Raw genomic sequence first — 19,793 nt, 5'->3', positions numbered from 1 at the left:
TATAACATTATAAGCAACAAAGTTTTAATTCTTCTAGAAATATACCATGGACAGGCATTCTCCAAAGTTATCTAATCTCTGAGAACTCATGCAGCCCTGGAAATTCAATGAAATGCACACACAGAAACAATGCAGAAGTGGCTGAGCCATACCTTGAGGAGCTTTCCTTTAACTTGAAGGTAATATTCTCCATCTTCAGTGGTGACTTTGAGCCTTTTTACTTCATTGCAGCTTGTTGGTAATTCACCTAAATTAAAGAATTATTAGTAAATAATAATAATACAAAATTTCAGAATGCAAGCTCTAAACAGCTGATTTTTTCGATTGACTTGCCTAAGATCCAGGACAGAAATTCCCCCTGGTAATGTCCGGAAAAATCTGAACATAGGCAGCCCTAATCTGTATCTATCTATCTATCTATCTATCTATCTATCTATCTATCTATCTATCTATCTATCTTCTATCTATGAGACGAACGCCAGTAATACTGGTCCCATTTCCTTTCAGCAGTGGCCTGGTACCGTATTTTTCGCCCTATAGGACGCACCGGCCCATAGGACGCACTTAGTTTTTTGGGGGGGAAATCAAGGAAAATTTTTTTATTTCCCCCCCAGGTTTGCACAGCCATCCCCAAGCTAGAAGAGGGAGACCGAGCGCTCCGTCTCCCTCTTCTGCCTTCAGGGACAGCCTCTCTAGCCTCCATGGGGCAGCAGCTTGCCCCGCTGTCCCCCGAGTTTGTGGGGCTGGCGGGGGGGGGGAGAAGCTTGCTTGCTTCTCCCCCCCCCCTGCCAGCCTCCAGATCAGGTTGGGAAATAGCGGGGTGGCGGCGCTCCGCCTCCTCGCTATCCCGCGAGCTTGTGGGGCTGGCGGGGGGGAGGAGCAAGCTTGCTTCTCCCCCCCCCCGCCAGCTTCCAGATCAAGTCAGGGAATAGCGGGGTAGTGGCGCTCCGCCTCCCCGCTATCCCGCGAGCTTGAGGGGCTGGCGGGGGGGGGGGGGAGAAGCAAGCTTGCTTCCCCCCCCGCCAGCCTCCAGACCAGGTTGAGGAATAGTGGGGTGGTGGCGCTGCGCCTCCCCGCTGTCCCCCGAGCTTTTGGGCTGCAGGCTGCTGCCCGCAAGCCTTGCGAGCCCGCGGGACCTCCCGCTGGGCTTGCAAGATTGCGGATAGCTTCCTGAAGCCTGGAAAGCGAGAGGTTTCAGAGCGCACCGACCCCTCTCACTCTCCAGGCTTCAGCGAAAGCCTGCATTCGCCCCATAGGACGCACACACATTTCCCCTTCATTTTTGGAGGGGATAAAGTGCGTCCTATAGGGCGAAAAATACAGTAATTTTAAAAATGTGGTGTTTAGTTATTGGAAGGTTATGTGCTCCTATTGCCAGCCAATGACAACTCCCCTAACTGTAAAACAGAATCACACACACACACACACAACTCAGCAGCGGCATCTAATGGGGCATATGGCTACCCACCTGTGTAAAGCTTCATGACATCAATTCAGTGGGGACAGGAATACAGAATTAGAGGGACTTGATTGTTGCCAGGGATGGTTATAGCATTAAAGGGAAAGTTCAGGTTCTTTAAAAAAAAAAAAAAACCTATTTGCAAAAGGCCCTTACAGTCATGAATATTGTGGCATGTCCTCCTTTCTTCAGGTTTCAATTCATCAAGACACAAAGGGCTCACTTGGTCACTGTTTGTAAGGCACTGAACTGACCGGTGCACTACTCCATTTCCACAAGTCACCGAACACTGGAAAGCAAAGGAAGGAAGTTCAGTTCACTGCTGAAAACACCCGAAAGTAGGTAAGACCTCAAGCAGCCTCCATTCTTATTCCCAGGTTATGGGTGCAAAGAGACCAGAAGTATGGCAATGCTATTTTGCTCTAGTGGAAATATACTTTATTCTGAAGCCCACAATTCCCACATCTTAAGGCAATAATAATCACTGCAAGGAAAGAACTATGGTCCACTATTCCACTTGTTCAGTACCATGGATTAACTCCCCTCCTCCCCCTGGCCATCAGCAAAAATGTGCAATAAAAGGCCATGCACAATGCAATTTCTGAAGCCAGGTGAACATCTATCTTAGAAATATGAAACTCACTCACTCTGGCTGGAAACGCTTCTGTCTAAAGTCATATGGGCTGGATTTTATTTTTGTATCCAAGCGTACAAACGGTTGGTCACAGTCAGATTAGATCTGTCTGAACTCCAAACAAATGCCAGAAGCTCTCTGATTGCGAAGGGTTTGTGTTAAAAGGAAAGATTTGTATGTGATCCTGTAAGTGGATTTCCCAGTAGCAAAATTCCATAGTTCCGAGACACACGAGGACCACACAACAATGCATTTGGGTCTGAGAACATTTTAATTTACAGTAGTTCATTTAATGGTGTCCTGACAGCCTCCTCTCTTCATTTAGTCTCATTTGGCCTGTGAGGCTGTTTTATCCAAGCCATGCCCAGCCATATACATCAAGTGTGGGACCTGAATGCGAAGGAACAAGTGGGGGCCTTAAAAGAAAGCTTTGGACTTGTTGCTTAAAAAGCTTTGGACTTGTTGCTTATAAATTTGGCACCAAATGCAAGACAATCAGACCAAATGAGTGAAGCTAATCCCTGCTAAAAGTGAGGCTTGAAGTCAGTGCTGCTCACCTAACTTCAAGTGGTGCTCAGGAATGACTTCAAGCGCTGTTGGGACTGGCTACACTCCAGTTTCCAGTCAACTATCAGCTCGAACCACACCATATCAGAAAAATGGGTTTCCCACCACTGAACTAAATGATGGATCATCATGGTGATGCCAGGTGTTTTACAGGTGAGCAGTCCTGCCCACCTATCACAGCCACCCATCAGAGGTGGGGGAGCTTGCGGTCCATCTTGAAGTGGGCAGCCCCATAGCTGCCAAAGGATCGCACTGGTTCTCCTTGAGGATGGGGATTATTGGCAAAGAGAGATCACCTATGTGATGGAAGGAGAATCTCCCTGTAGCTACACTCAAACCCAGAGTATATTCTGTGCATTGGCTGCTACTTCCTGTTCATAGCAACTGGTTGCTCAACTTACAGCTCATCAGCAAAATTTGCAATTTTGTTAAGCCACCCAGTCAATGCAGGCTGAGCAGGGGATGAAAAATCATGGATTTCCCCCACCCCTCCTTCCAAGTCAGGGAAAAATGAGTAAATTCAGATGTGATTGACTGTGGCAGATTAATGTGATTTTCCCCAAACCTCATTTCCTATTGGTTCTTCAAGGTACCTTTCCTTTAAGGCAGATAATATTCCCCACCCCCTATGTTTTCCTGTTCTTAGAGCAGAGTGGGCTACACATTAATATTAAACAACAAATAATAAAAAAGGAGTAAGATTAGAAACATACACTTCCCCAATTTCCAACTCTCCATGATGCCAAAACTGGGCACTCGCCTAGATAGCATGACTGCACGTTTGGTGGTTGTGTTCCTGGACAGTTGACTGTGTTCTGATAACCATACTCATAATGATCCTTCCCTGTGTAAATTTCGCTGCAGGAAACCAGCCTTTGCTTGTAGCCTTTGCCACATGTCACGGAGCACTATAGGAAGAAAGAAAATCAATTTGTTTTGGTAACATTAGGGACACTCAAAGTAAGCTTTTGAAAAAGAATAAATGACCTAGCCTTTAAAGCCCTAAACGGCCTCGGTCCAGTATACCTGAAGGAGCATCTCCACCCCCATCGTTCAACCCGGACACTGAGGTCCAGCACCGAGGGCCTTCTGACGGCTCACTCGCTGCGAGAAGCCAAGTTACAGGGAACCAGGCAGAGGGTCTTCTCGGTAGTGGCACCCACCCTGTGGAACACCCTCCCATCAGATGTCAAAGAGAACAACAACTACCGGACTTTTAGAAGACATCTGAAGACAGCCCTGTTTAGGGAAGCTTTTAATGTTTAATAGACTATTGTATTTTAATATTCTGTTGGAAGCCGCCCAGAGTGGCTGGGGAAACCCAGCCAGATGGGCGGGGTATAAATAAATTATTATTATTATTATTATTATTATTATTATTATTATTATTACTACTACTACTACTACTATTACTACCACCCCTTGGTAATACTTAACAGCCAAAGCCCACCAAGCGCAGGTGGGATCTGGTGTTTCCCATTATTCTCTTCCTGCCCTTAACCACTCCTACCTCTGATATTTAAGGCCTCTACCTTATACCCTAGTCAGCACCTCCACTTAATCTGTGATATATATCCTCCTTCCCCCTTTTGGAGCAGGCACCAAAAATGAGATAGTAAAGGATCGGAAACAGATTGTCCTCTATAACCAAGGAAATTGGCCACCAAATTTGCTATTCCCTTCTTATTCCCAGGCAGGATTCCTAGTATTCTGTCTCTGTGACACAGTCCGAAAATTCAGAGTGTGCCAAGGAGATGAAAATGAGTAAAGCTGCCCCCACATGCAATTTCCTCCCCGCACTGCCCAAATGACGTTACTGTCATCTAAATGCCAGCCCTTTTCAAACGTTTAGTCTGGATTTCCTCTTACTGCAATATATATATATATTATTAGGTAAAAATAACACTGCTGGTGTGGAAGATTGTTAGCACAATGTTTCAGTGAGTGGTTTGCAACAAGTAGGATTACATTTCGATGTGTGGTCTCTATCACCACATTCCTCCTTCGGTTTGCTCCCCACATGAGCACAGCTTAGCACAACCCACTTTAAGGGAACTATTCCATCAAAATATGAACAAATGTGGGGAATTCCCTTGCAGACGATCATTGCAGCATGCACATAAAGACTTAAAACAAATTAATACAGAGATTCTGCAGAAGACTTTTTTATTGGAATTTTGCTATAATTTGCTGTTATAATCTACTAATGCATACACAATCACATTGTTTTTACATGGTATGGGGGGAATAAACTATTATGTGCTGCCATTGAAGAGAGTGCATTTCCCCACACTCCTGTGGTGAGGAATATATTACAAGTTACTGCTGGATCGAATATCCTGTGGTTTCCCTGTAGCATAATATCAGGGAGTCTATGGGCCACACACTGTAATCTGCAAACAATTCTACACAGGAAATGTTTCCACGGGATGTCAAACCAAAGTAAAACAAGGTGGTTGCAAAAGAAGCAGATGAATATTTGCCTGCAATGCTAAAAAAAGAGAAAAGAATAGAAGTTCTTTGCCTTTATACACCCCCCCTCCTTCAGCATCAGTGCCTAAGGAGAGCTTGAATCATATATTCGAAGAAGAGTTTCATATATAGATGGCAAGGCCTCATGAACCTAACTGAAACATGATTATGTATGCAGGACTGGAACTATGGCAATTTAAAGAAAGAATATGCTATGGAAATTTGCTTTGAGGCCATTTGGGAACAGCACCATTTATGGTAAAGGGCCAGAAAACAAAATGGAGGCACTTCCAGTGGCAAAGGCACAATCTCTGTTGACTACCCAACCCTTTCCCTTACTCTTTACCAACTCCTGTAGCTCTTTCTGTCATCTTCTCCATTTATTCATTCTCTTTTATCACTCCATTCCCTGCCCACCCAGAATCTGAAACTATAGAGTAATTAGGGAATATTATGCAAAATCCACCTGCTCTGGATAATTTATTAATTTATTATGGCAGCATCATTTAGATTAGTAGCACAGAAATATAGCCAGGTTTCTCTTCTACCATTTAAGGAACGTACCAAGAACCATCACCTCCCTCAATAATCTAGATTTGGGATATAGGCGAGCCCAAAGAAATGTGGAATGGGGGGATCAGCTGAACCTCTTAGCTCCTTCTTGCACCAGACATCCACATGCATTTTCTTTTCATGCTTCAACTCCATTCTGCTCTAAACAAATTCCTTTTTCTGCTAGGTGAGCAATAGCACTGCCATTTCTCGATGGGGCTTTTTCCTGGCGCGAAACGCTTCTTCATATGATGCAGAAGGAACAGGCCAGGATCCGTCTGTTTCCTTCTGTGCTGAGCTTGGGCATACATGGAAAGCAGCTGATTTCTCTTGACAGGTGTGCTCAGTGTTGTGGGGGCAGAACTGCCAGCCCAGATTTGCTCAAGAAGTAGAAACGTGATCTTTGTATTTACGAGAACGAATTGTTATTTTCAAAGTTGTCAGGTAATTCCTTAGCCTTCTCCTTCCCAGCCTAATTTTCTTTTTGTTTCCTCAACAACTGGACCAACAGTGGGCACCTCTGCCGGGTATAAAATATAGGGACTGAATAGTAACCTCTCCTGCTATCATTCCCCATCCTGACTCACTTTTTGACAAACAAATCAACCAACGTAAAGTGCTATTTTGCAGAACACCACTCATCAGCTCTTGGAGAAAATCAAGGAGCATTATAATATATGATTTGCATATATTATTCTTGGCATTCTGGGTGGATGCAATTAATCAGAGCACAAAAGCAGAGTCTCCCCCTTTTTGCCTTCCTGCAGACTTACCTCTGACCAGTCCCCTGTAATCCAAATGTATTCGCACGGTGCCAGGTTGCAGGCCTCAATATCAGACGGCCTCTTGCTTGAATCGCAGTGAAGGCTGTCGGCCTTTTGCATATCTTGATCCACACAGGTCACCTTGCGATATCTGGAGCCTTCGCCACATGTTTTGCTACACTGTTGAAAGAAGAGATCGGAAAGAGAGGTTGGTGACTGTGTGGCAGAACTGATCCAGCGAGGGAGAAATATGGTGGACGGCAGGACTGGTGTTGGCTGTTGAGGGAGATGTCCTCTCATTGCTTTTTGAAGTTTTGGAAAAGCTTCAGCTGCTTTCCACTTCCCTCCTTCTGTGCTGGATCTAGGACGGAGGCTTAGAACACTAGTGGCGCATGCCATGGGGTGGAACTGGGAAGCTGCCCACTTGACAATGGCTCCACCTTGCACCACCACATGCCCCATGACTGGGGCTTGGAGTGGAACTTACCTGAGGGACAGCCAAAAGGAGAGAGAGAGGCCTAATTTGAAGCATAGTAAAGGTAAAGTGACCCCTAACTGTTAGGTCCAGTCATGACCGACTCTGGGGTTGCGGCGCTCATCTCGCTTTACTGGCCGAGGGAGCCGGTGTACAGCTTCCGGGTCATGTGGCCAGCATGACCAAGCCGCTTCTGGCGAACCAGAGCAGCGCACGGAAACGCCGTTTACCTTCCCACCAGAGTGGTACCTATTTATCTACTTGCACTTTGACGTGCTTTCAAACTACTAGGTGGGCAGGAGCTGGGACCGAGCAACGGGAGCTCACCCCATCGCGGGGATTCGAACCACTGACCTTCTGATCAGCAAGTCCTAGGCTCTGTGGTTTAACCCACAGCGCCACCCGCATCCCAATTTGAAGCATACAATTACCAAATTAATAGGAATATGCTGGTAAGTCTACTATATGACTTCACACCAACACATGGTCCCGTGTCACTCCTCCTTCTGCAAGCCTCTATAGCTGTCAAGTTTAGGTAGATATATGAGAACCACGGTGGCAGAGACAAAATAAAGTTCTGCGGACCAAGGAGGTGGAAGCAGCCCTAGGATATATAAGCACTGCCTGTGATATATGGTGTGTTTCTTACTCGACAAGATCCTTCTGAGCAAGCAGTGGGGAAGAAAATGGGTTTGTGTTTCACGGTATGCCGTAACTTCATTCGTTTATTTAATTAATCGAAATGTGTAACCCATCGTTCAGCCTTCAAGTTATTTTTTTGACGTTGGAAAAAAATACCCCACGATTTAAAACGCAATGAAACAAAGCAAATATAATCATAAAGCACAGCAAATGAAAAATACAGACAACGAAGGAAGAACAAGATCCACAGTCTGCACTGGAAAAAGCGACAGTGAATTGCATTGCATCTGAATGCTACCGATGAGCCAGCCGGCTTCGTATATACCTCAAGGATGCTAAGAGAATTTAGGCAGGGCAAATGGCTCCACACCACAACTTTAAGGTAGTAAGGACTAGGCCCTAGGTGGGCAAAGGCCAGAATTTGCACTTTGAATTAGGCCCAAAGACAACCTGACAGCCAGTACAACTTTTTCAGCACTGGCAAGATGTTGTCCCTATAGGAAGTCCCTATTTGCCAGACCATCTTCAAGGGCTGCTCCACGTAGAACGGCATTGCAAACAATTAAATAAAAGTAGAATAAGCTCACTGGAACTCAATGAGAATTGTAAACAGGACTGCGGAAAATTGAACCAGTCAGGGATGGAGGTTCAAATGCAGGCCTTAATGAGGTTGTAACCTTGTTTCCAACAGGTTTTACGTGTCAGTCTGGATTTACTACCAGATGGCTTAATTCAGCTTGCACCTCATCCCTCAATAAATAACATGAAAACTAGTTCTATGGCAGACAAGGTGCCGTTTTTGGCAGTTTATCAGTTTGAAAAAGAGGGGGTTGGCGGTTGGAAGTGGTGTGAGGGGTGCAGGACTGCTGGAAAAAAAGATATCTGAAGGACCAAGTGTTTAATGTGTGCAAGATCTGGACTGTCATTCATGATTTCTTATGAGGAAGATGTCAGGGATTTAAAGGGTGGTGGGGGTTTTTTTAAAGCATTCCTTGAAGTCTGTTCTGTCACATGGTAGAGATTTACAGAGCACAGACGCACACACACACACGCTCACACAAAACCAGCACACGGGGAGCCTGGAAAGCGTTAGAAAACCAGCGTGACCCATCAAATATTCACCTCCCACAAAAAGGGCCGGCAGTGAGAGTGGGGGAGGGGTCCTTAATGCTTTCCAGTTGTGTAGAAGTTATAACAAAATTTGCGAGAAACAGACAGAGGGAGAAAGAAAGAAGAGACTGGGGAGAGAAAGGAGCAGTTGCTTTGGGAACAAAGTTACTCTGATTTGGGTAAGTTCTGCCAGTGCATGCTATTTGGTGATCTTTAAATGTGCTACCTGGATCTGTTTCAATGTGTTCTGTTCACACTGTGCTTCCTACAATCATCCACACCATCTTTTTACAAGCAGTTCTGCAGGAGACAACAGTTCAAGGCTGAGTCCTCCTTTGTTTCTTGCTTACAGAAAGGACTAGGCTGTGAGCCATTGTAGTGAAGCTCAAGCCACAAAATTTTTACACCCCTTGAAGTAAGTGTTTCCTTGGAGCTTCTATTGATCCTCACTTGTCACTGCACAGGATTAGAGTATCTCTGGACCTTAAGACAGCAGCAGAATGTCAGAATGAGTATCTTTTCTATATATAAAAACCATCCCTGGGGCCCACAATTGACGTGGGAGTTAGCTGAGGGTAAGGAACGCTGCCATGTATGCTGTTAATGCAACATATTGTGGGAATACGAGGACAAGCAAATCTGAAGGAGAGAGCTGTTGACTTTACCTTGAACATTCTCTCTGCTCTCTGAGGAAAGTTTGTTCCTTCAGAATCTGAAGAACTGGGAATTGCTTTTTATTCTTCCTTTCTCTCCCAAGTAAAGGGGGAGGAAGAAAGTGTTTTATGCAACGGTGAATGTGCTAGAAGGAAAGATATACTGAACATGGAATTCAACAACCTGAGCAGACCATGCCAGCTACCAGTTAATGCAAAAGCGCCCTCGTGGTGCTAACATTTTACACACACAGTATACTGTATATATATTTGTGTGAGAGTGTGTTAGGCAAACAATCCTTCAGGCTCACTTACAACTTTATTCTGTGTTTGCATAACTCAAGTATGTATTACAAATGTATACTTTTAATCTGTTAAGAGCTGCACACCTTTTGAAACAAATACCACTATACACCCACAATGTACCCTCTCTCACACACTGTTTCTTCTCCTTTTCAGGCTGTTTGATTTTAATTTTTTTTTTTAAAAAATACTCTGTTTCTTGCTTTCCTTTTCTCATACATGCCTCATAATCTCATCTACCTGTCTAGAAAATGTTTACGAAACAAAGGAATGGGAAGACAAGAGAGGGGCAAGAAGGAGAGTTCTCTATTTATATAAGCTAGCAGAGGTTTCTTTTTGCTTTTTCTTTCTTTTACTAATCTGCTGTGAAATCTTGACTGTGTAGGGCAAGATTAACAAATGCCGGCTGCTATAAAGCCACAGACACCCAGAACTTACTGGTACATCCCTTTTCCTTGCTTCTGAATAATGACAAGTTATTCTCCACCTTATAACCTTTTCCATAATCAGATCCATTTTTAGCAGGGTCTGGAGGAACATTTTTAAAAGCACCACAACAAAACTTTTAAGGCAGACATTTGTTTTTAGGTTCATTTATAACCACATGTGTCAGCACATGTGCTGGTACGCCACTGTTTTGTACTAGATGGTGCGTATTCACATCCAAAGATGCCTGACCCTGTTTGCAAAAGATGAGCTACAGGTGAATTCCAAGCACTTGGATACATCAGGAAATGCTCAGACACAAGTGAATAGACCAAGGTTGCATTCACAAAGCAGCTTATTCCATTTCCCCCATTATATCTGAGCTTTCATACCACACAAAAACCACTTCTGAAAATATAGTGGAGTAAAGAGAGCATATTTAGTGTTCATTTATGTGGGTTGGGTTTTTTTTGCAAACAGGTGTCTTTCTGGACCAAGTAAAAGGTAAATAAGCACTAAATTTGTGCCACATTGTGCTGTATTTCTGGAAGTGGCTTTTATGTCATTTGAAAGCTGAACCATAATGCAGAAAATTAGGGAAACCTTGAGGAAACAGAAGAAACTGTCATGTGAATGTAGACTAAGTTCCAGCAAACATTGGATTCAAAAGGGCCAGCCTGTCATGAACGATTTGGGGACCCAAGTAGTCATTTCTAGAGCTGGTTGACTGCCCAGAACCATGCCTCCAGTCAGCCAGTGCGAGACACACTCAAAGAGAATGACCATTTCTAGATTCTGCCCAGACATATCCAGATGTATCCTAGGTTTAGCATATATCGGAAATATATACACTATTGCGTTTTCCTAATATGTTGTTCTCCAGATGTTTTAGATTACAATTCCTATCAGCTCCAGCCAGTGTGGCCCCTGGCCAGTGCGGATGGGAGATGTGGACCAAAATATCTGGCATTACGACCAGAAATTCACAGAAGACTGGAGTAAATGTACGGATTATTTGAAAAGTATCTGTGAAGACCAGACGACGTTTGTAGGTTTACAAGAAGTTCTGTGAGGAGTATTATTGGAAGTATTGCAAAAATAGATAAAGGAAAGGATAATTTGTTAATAGATTTAAAGGCAATATAAAGTTAAGAAATGTATAAGAAGTGGACAAAATGGTAGATTATCAGAGGTGCTGATGGAAGTCTAAAAAGATTGTATAAGTGATAAGTTCCGTGGTACATTTTATAATTTATATGTTAAAATCAATAAAAAATATTATTTAAAAAAAAACAAAATACCTGGCATTACAATAGCTATTCACTACCAATGGGGACAGTATTGAAATCTGTTTCTAGAATAGCAAAAATAAAAACAAAGTAATTGTATTCAAAGGAAGGTGATCTTACATTTAAAATTATTTAAAGAGACGCTTTTTTTAATAGAACAAACTTGCTTTCTTCAATTATCCTGTATCAGCTCAGTAGATTACATTGATGAAAAGAACAACAACCCTGGTAACCATATGCCATGCATAGTGGTAATTAAATCTGCTTATGTCGTCCACTTCTTATGTGGGGTAGATCAAACACTTCTCATTTAAAAAGCTCTGCCTTTTACCTTCTGAAAATTAAGCTTCCTGCTTTAATTAACAAACCAAGTCACCAGCATTAATAGGTTTGTGAACATGTCCTGGTGTTTCCTTAAGAACTTAATGCTTCGCGTTTGCCTGAACTAACATTCCGATGATCGAGCCGACTCTTGCCCACAGCAGCATGTCTACTCTATGCCTGCTTGCCAAATGAAAAGCGCTAATGCAGGATTTAGCTAGCACAGCAGAACCGATAAACTTTCTTACTGCACGGTAGGGCCAACAGGTGTGTGTCAGTGCTTCTGTAATAAATCTGCCACATGCTGTAGCACTGAACACTTGGTAAGCATTAAAAAGGGGGTATTTTGCAAAGATGGGCTCATTTTCCAAAGCGTATTTCCAGACTTGGTCATGGAGACTTGGTCATAAACAAGGTTTCTAGAGAAAGGAGAAAACCACCACACTGGTGCGGGAACTCGGAGGGAGATCTTATTATACCTATAGGTAAAGGTAAAGGGACCCCTAACCATTAGGTCCAGTCGTGACCGACTCTGGGGTTGCAGCGCTCATCTCGCTTTATTGGCCGAGGGAACCGGCGTACAGCTTCCGGGTCATGTGGCCAGCATGACTAAGCCGCTTCTGGTGAACCAGAGCAGCACATGGAAACGCCGTTTACCTTCCCACCGGAGCGGTACCTATTTATCTACTTCCACTTTTGACGAGCTTTCGAACTGCTAGGTTGGCAGGAGCAGGGACCGAGCAACAGGAGCTCACCCCGTCGCAGGGATTCAAACCGCCAACCTTCTGATTGGCAAGTCCTAGGCTCTGTAGTTTAACCCACAGCGGCACCCGCGTCCCTTATTCTACATATAGTTGGTGGCTAATCTGTTCAGTAGGAATGCAGGTGGCGCTGTGGGTAAAACCTCAGCACCTAGGACTTGCCGATCGCATGGTCGGCGGTTCGAATCCCTGCGGCGGGGTGCGCTCCCGTCGTTCGGTCCCAGCGCCTGCTAACCTAGCAGTTCGAAAGCACCCCTAAGTGCAAGTAGATAAATAGGGACCGCTTACCAGCGGGAAGGTAAACGGCGTTCCGTGTGCTGCGCTGGCTTGCCAGATGCAGCTTGTCACGCTGGCCACGTGACCCGGAAGTGTCTGCAGACAGCGCTGGCTCCCGGCCTATAGAGTGAGATGAGCGCACAACCCTAGAGTCTGTCAAGACTGGCCCGTACGGGCAGGGGTACCTTTACCTTTAATCTGTTCAGTGCTACTTATTTGTGTCTTTTTGTACCCCACTTGTTCTTTGGGGATCTCAAGTGTCCCCCCTCCCACTCAAGGATTCAACCTTTGCAATGACCTGATACACGAAGCATGGTGACAGTATGTTTTTAACCGGCCAACTATCCCATCATCTCTCTGTGCTGTCTAACTCCCCACAAAGACAAATGTGATGGCAAAGAGTATCAGGAACACCTTTGCTCTGATTCAATGTTAGCATAGTCCCACCACATTATAGTCTGCTTACATCTGGAAACAATTAAATCACTTAGAAGAATATGGAACATACTGGCTAATAAAAACAAATTTGATCCATTTTCACATGCTAAATTACTCTGTGGGGAAACTGCACACGAAGAATTGCAAAAATAGATGGTGATATGGGAAAACTGGATGGAAGCAGGTGTATTAACATTGGAAAAACTGATATAGATAGGGAAGGTGACTTTTATACTTTTGCTGTTTTAAGACAAAAATATAACCTATCAGATGCAGCCCAATGGAAATATCTTCAATTACAACATCTCCTAACAAGTTTGTTTGGGCCGTCAGCCCTTTCAGCTTCCGAGATACCTGAGATTTTGGAGCAATTGGACAAGTCATTCAAAAATAAAAAACTAGCAATTACTTTTTATAGGTATCTATGAACAACACACAAGTTCAATATGCAGGCTGTAAAAGATGATTGGAATAAAGAATTGGACCTTACATTATTACCCAGCCAGTGGGAAAATGTATTAGCTTCAATACCTAAGGTGTAATTAGATTTTAAATTAAGATTAATACAACAGAAAACAATATTTAGAGTTTACTGGACTCCTGTACGGTTGTATAAAAAAGGGTTAGCTAAGATAGCTCAGTGTTGGAGATGTGGTAAGGACAATGCCTCTCTGAAACACATGTTTGTACAGTGTTCTTTACTTAACAGGTTTGGGGAGAATGTGCTGGACTGTGTAACTATGACTAGGCAGAAAAAGTTAAATCTTTCAGAGAATATTTTTATAGAAATTATCAATGGCACAACGGAAAATGTAGCAGGCTATTAGCGTTTACATAAACACTAGGACAATAACACTAAACTGTACCAATTTATACAAGAATATATGGGAATATCCGGGACGCGGGTGGTGCTGTGGTCTAAACCACAGAGCCTAGGGCTTGCTGATCAGAAGGTCAGCGGTTTGAATCCCCGCAACAGGGTGAGCTCCTGTTGTTTGGTCCCAGCTCCTGCCAACCTAGCAGTTCGAAAGCACATCAAAGTGCAAGTAGATAAATAGGTACCGCTCCGGTGGGAAGGTAAATGGCGTTTCCGTGCGCTGCTCTGGTTCGCCAGAAGCAGCTCAGTCATGCTGGCCACATGACCCGGAAACTGTATGCCGGCTCCCTCAGCCAATAAAGCGAGATGAGCGCTGCAACCCCAGAGTCGTCTGCGATGGTCAGGGGTCCCTTTACCTTTATATGGGAATGTAGCATACTGCCCCCCCCCCCATATTTTCGCTTTTATATGTATCTTTGTTGTTGTTGTTTTTCTCCTTCTCACTTTTCTTTCTTTTTTTTCTGTATCACTCTATTTCTTTTAGCTGAAATCACCTTAATAATATATAAATATTAAAGGCAAAGCGTAATGAGTAACTAACTAACTAACTAACTAACTAAATAGTCTACTTACATCTTGCCAATCCTCTGTTTTCCAGCTGTAAGAGGCACATCCCGTCATTTGGCATTCTTGTTCAGAAGCTGGCCTGCTGGACTGACTGCATTCGGTGTCGCTAGCTGTTTTGTGAGTACCAAGGTGGCAGACAACGCTTCTCTGCTGAACTCCTCTCCCACAGGACACTGAGCACTGAAGAGGCACAAAAAGTAAGGCTCAAAAGTTTTGCCTATTTTCACCCCCAGTCTGTCTTCAACATTGGAAGTTTTTAGTTCAGATATTAAAAAAAAGAAGAACTTGTGAGTTCTCCTCCAGGCAACCTGTTCATTGAGCGTTCACTCTGATTCGTTTTCACAAGTTTGTGTGAAGGTTACACAACCCCTGCTCTTTATTGAGCTTTTATTATGATTTGCTTGTGTGGAGGTTATATTATCAGTGCCGGATTTACGTATAAGCTAAACAAGCTATAGCTTAGGGCCCCACTCTCTTGGGGGCCCAAAAAAGATTTAAAGGGGGAAAAAACCTGGATGCACATTTCCAAAATATAAGAAAAAAATAAATAAAATAAAACCTACATACAGCAACAGTGTTTTGTGTTGTGTAGGCTCCTATGATATAAGTAATGGGCCCTGCTTGCTAGCCCGCTTCCTGAAATATCACTGGTTTGCTCATTTCTATATACAGTGGTGCCCCGCAAGACGAACGCCTCGCAAGACGGAAAACCCACTAGACGAAAGGGTTTTCCGTTTTGGAGGCGCTTCGCAAAACGAATTTCCCTATGGGCTTGCTTCACAAGATGAAAATGTCATGCGAGTTCCTGCGGGGTTTTTTCCCTTTTCCTAAGCCCTAAGCTGCTTATCAGCTGATCCGCTGATAAGCCGCTAAACCGCTAATAGCACTAATCCGCTAAGCTGTCAATGGGCTTGCTTCGCAAGACGAAAAAACCGCTATACGAAGAGCCTCACGGAACGGATTAATTTCGTCTTGCGAGGCACCACTGTACAGGGTGCCTACATTCTGCATGGACTGGTTGCAGGGCAAATGGCTTTAGATACCTATTGGGTCCATAAATTACCACATACTGTGGTATATATTCAACACAAAAAACAGCAACAATTTGTTGTTGAGAAAGGACAGCTGGGCGTATAAAGTGCCCCATTACCTTCAGTTAGCTTAGGGCCTCATCAAACCTAAATCCGGCCCTGTATATGATATTGAATAATGCAACTGTTACCCCGCACTTCCTACTGCATTTCCCCCCAGTGCTTTCCTTGTCACAAAGGCCTTAAAAAAAAAAGCAAGTTTGTTGCGCCAGAGTGCCAATCACACTTTGACGTGAGCAGACTGAATCTCACTAGCGAAACAGCAACAGTCTGAATCCTAAGAAAGGTAGTTCCTATTGCTGTTTTGTAGGAAATGCTGAAATGCTACATGCCAGTGGTTTTCAGCAGGACTAGACCAAGACCCTTGTGGACCTGAGTGGTACCTCACTTCCACATATGCAGTATATATTTAAAAATGTTTTCATGCTATCTTTAAAGATACAAACCATCTCAGGGCAGTGTATATAACATAAAGGTAAAGGGACCCCTGACCATTAGGTCCAGTCGTAGCCGACTCTGGGGTTGCGGCGCTCATCTCGCTTTATTGGCCAAGGGAGCCGGCGTACAGCTTCCGGGTCATGTGGCCAGCATGACTAAGCCGCTTCTGGTGAACCAGAGCAGCGCACGGAAACACCGTTTACCTTCCCGCCGGAGCAGTACCTGTGGTTTAACCCACAGCGCCACCCACATCCCTGTATATAGCATAAATGCATGTAAATTCTTATGCTGTGTTGATAACTGATATGACTGAAGTAATCTTGGTTGTTTCACACCTTTTCCATTAGGGTAACACACTCAAAATCAGTGTGCATTACTTTCTACATGACAGAGGGTAATAGCACATACACAAGATCACTTTTCCAACTCACCCACTGAAAGAAGAATATAACTGACAATAAAGCTACCGCTTAGTGCTGTCGAGAATCTGTTGACTGAGGCAGCCACCTCAATTCTGTATCACATTAGGGCCAGCCAAGCTTTTAAGCCACCGAATTCATATTTTTGTAAGAAAACATGTTGCACGGCCATAGGCCTTACAGAAACAAGAAGAAACATTTCCAGCTATGGGATTCTAGCAGAATTACTCAGTGCACAGCTACATGTACAGAACTCCTTGTGCAAACGTTTTTCTCCTTCCATTGTGTGAGGTAAATGACAGATCACAGTCACATAGAGAAGACCTGTGTGAAATTATCAACTTATTGAATGTCACAACTGGTTCCAACAGCTCCATAGAAAAATGAAGAATGGAGGTGATCTAGAAAATTGCAAGGGTGGCAAAAGGTGGCACTTGCAGATAAACAAAGCAGAGAGGCAGAAAGGTTGTCATTGTTGAAAACTATGGAGTAACAGGATCATTATCAGGTTGCTGGATGTGTCCCTCTTCCCACATCATGCTACAAGCTTCCCCACAGCTACTAAAGCAGACTTAAGCATATGTCTAATTCCATAGCTAACTATCTTTCCACTTTATTTCTCTCCCCCCATCCTAATTTACTATTGTTTTTGGAATTATTTTAACATATTCAGTCTAAAGCTAATCCTAATGAAGGTTAGGAAAAATAGCTTCATTTGTCCTTGTTTTTAGAAGATTCATTAAAATAATAAAAAAGTAAACAATAATAATGTCTGGAGTACATAAACAATCTTATATTTCTGAGTCAGTCTCACGGAGCTCACTTATTCACAGGGAATGTGTTACCAACGACATACTACACATTGTTTACACGGAAGTAAGTCCCACAACTCAACTGGACTTTCTTCCTGGCAAATATACATGGAATTGCTGCCTGAATATGGCAAATGGATGAGATATTATTGCTCATTAAGGTAAAGGTAAAGGAGCCCTGACAGATAAGTCCAGTCACGAACGACTCTGGGGTTGTGGCGCTCATCTCGCTTTACTGGGCAAGGGAGCTGGTGCCTGTTCCCAGACAGTTTTTCTGGGTCATGTGGCCAGCATGACTAAGCCACTTCTGGCAAAACCAGAGCAGCACACGGAAATGCCGTTTACCTTCCCGCCGGAGGGGTACCTATTTATCTACTTGCACTTTGACGTGCTTTTGAACTGCTAGGTTGGCAGGAACTGGGACCGAACAACGGGAGCTCACCCCGTTGCGGGGATTCGAAATGCCAACCTTCTGATCAGCAAATCCTAGGCTTTGTAGTTTAGACCACAGCGCCACCCGTGTCCCCTTTTTTGCTCATTAGTAGATCCTGAAAGGCAGTTTGAGTGTGTGCAGAAGAGGATAATTAATTTTACCAAGAAAAAAGTTTAAAAGTCAAGAAGGTTTGTAGCTAAAACACAGATATTATGGCTGACATTTAGCATTTTTGAAGATTGGCTTTTGCTAATAATGCAAGGACCATTAAGCAACACTTTAGAATCCAGTAATGTAGTATCTTTAAGCTTCCTTGAACTTATAAGATACTTGAAATACAGAGATCATGAATAACATTTGCAAGTATTAGTTTAACAAGTTTTAGAGCACTTGTTAATATAAGAGTTATTAAAAACAACTTTATAAACCCAATAATGTTGTATCTATCAAAGCAAAATGTCCTTGAATTCAACACAAATTATCATTTTCCTGCAAATAACAATTTCATATCATTTTCTTACATTTACAGCTAGTTGTCAATTACAATGCGCCCCCCGGCAAATCACCATTCTTTATTGAGTAAACAACTTTAAAAAGGGCTTCTTCAGTGTTGCACGCTTTAGTGTTGGTATGCCCCGTAAAGTGAAGAGACCCAAAGAGCAAATGGACTTCAGACATTTTTTTTTTGGGGGGGGGGGTTATAAACAGTTATGATTAGTTTTATAAGTTGAAAAAGGGGAACACAATTCAACATTATCTGTTCGTCTTTGGCAATCACTCGTAGCCGAGTAAGATTGTCTTCCATAAATATGGTTTTAACAATGAATCCGTAAGTGACTGTGGAGGCCAATTCTGGATCCACACGTCCTTCCACATTGGGGACATTGGTTTCTGGGCAGGAGTTGATAACGGTGTGGTTTTGCCAAGCGTGCCTTCCTCTCCCTTGTGTCTTGAGTTTGAGTGTCTTCAAAGCCCATGACACCTTTGGTAAAGGCTGTTCTCCAATTGGGAGCGCTTTTTTAGGATCCACTCTGCTCACCCCCAAAAGGGGGAGGGGCTAGAAAAGGTGCCCTAAACATAGTCTGCCTCCCTTTTCCCCTGACTGGATTACTGCACCCAGTGGGGTCACCACTCGGCGGTCGTAAAAGACAATCAAACTTTGGAACATGGAATATACGGACTTTGTCGGATAACACAGATAATGAGTGTTCTGAACAGAGAACTGCCTTCATTGCAAGAGAGCTGTGATGTTTTAACATCAATATTGCAGCACTTCAAGAGACTCGAAGAGCAGGCGAGGGACAACCGAAGGAAGAAAAAGGAGGCTACAAATTCTTCTAGAAAGGTCTATCTGAACAAGAACGTCAAATACATGGGGTAGGCTTCACTCTCAAAAACGATCTTGTGAAGCTCCTGTCAGAAGTCCCTACCAGCATTAATGAGCGACTCTCAACCCTTCGAATAACACTCACCAAAAACCAGCAGGCTACTATTATAAGCCCTTCTGCACCAACACTGGATGCCGATGAAGACATTAAAGAAAATTTTACTCTCAGCTGGATACCGTCCTATCAGAGACGCCTAAGGAAGATAAAATTATCCTCCTTGGTGATTTTAATGCAAGAGTTGGGCAAGATTTCGATCTGTGGCCTGGGACTATTGGGAAAGAAGGAACTGGCAACAGTAACCAGAACGGAATCTTACTTTTGACGATATGTGCAGCGCACTTCCCTTTGACCTTGCCGCCTTGGGTAACCCTGCTGGGAGTACGAGATTCCTGACGGCTTCGCTCACAAGGGTCATAGGAACGTGCAAGCCCACTCACCACGACAAGGTGAGGATACAGCAAGTGAGAGCTTGATCTGTACCCAAATGTGGTGTGGTGCCTTGCATTGTGATTAATAACACTGCTTATCCTCTGCAATCCTTATGGAATAGTTGAATAGCAGAATCACAGCCAGAGGAATCTATACAAAACCGTTCCCTTTAATGTATTTCAAAAAGGAGTTTATCC

General features: G+C 43.6%; 2 protein-coding genes across 6 annotated transcripts in view; one reads left to right on the top strand and one right to left on the bottom strand.

Moving 5' to 3' along the window:
• Positions 1–12,310, top strand: part of LOC309337153 (uncharacterized protein C3orf49) — a 503,307-nt gene extending 490,997 nt beyond the window's left edge. Inside the window, exon 6 of the transcript XR_014154124.1 lies at positions 12,153–12,310. The gene's annotated coding sequence lies outside the window, so the exon portion shown is untranslated. The remainder of the gene's footprint in view (positions 1–12,152) is intronic.
• ADAMTS9 (ADAM metallopeptidase with thrombospondin type 1 motif 9) overlaps positions 1–19,793 on the bottom strand; it is a 139,492-nt gene that overhangs the window by 9,363 nt on the left and 110,336 nt on the right. For all 5 annotated transcript variants that reach the window (XM_081852251.1, XM_081852249.1, XM_081852250.1 and 2 more), the window contains 5 exons: positions 14,593–14,766; positions 6,458–6,628; positions 3,374–3,568; positions 1,616–1,748; positions 153–247 (listed from right to left, as the gene is read on the bottom strand). In XM_081852251.1, the coding sequence (XP_081708377.1) occupies positions 153–247; positions 1,616–1,748; positions 3,374–3,568; positions 6,458–6,628; positions 14,593–14,766 (768 nt within the window). The remainder of the gene's footprint in view (positions 1–152; positions 248–1,615; positions 1,749–3,373; positions 3,569–6,457; positions 6,629–14,592; positions 14,767–19,793) is intronic.

Source organism: Podarcis erhardii (assembly GCF_964252035.2).
Source record: "Podarcis erhardii genome assembly, chromosome: 2".
In the NCBI taxonomy this organism is placed as follows: Eukaryota; Metazoa; Chordata; class Lepidosauria; order Squamata; family Lacertidae; genus Podarcis; species Podarcis erhardii.
The sequence above is the reverse complement of the archived record's forward strand: the minus strand, read 5'-3'. Positions and strand labels throughout refer to the sequence as shown.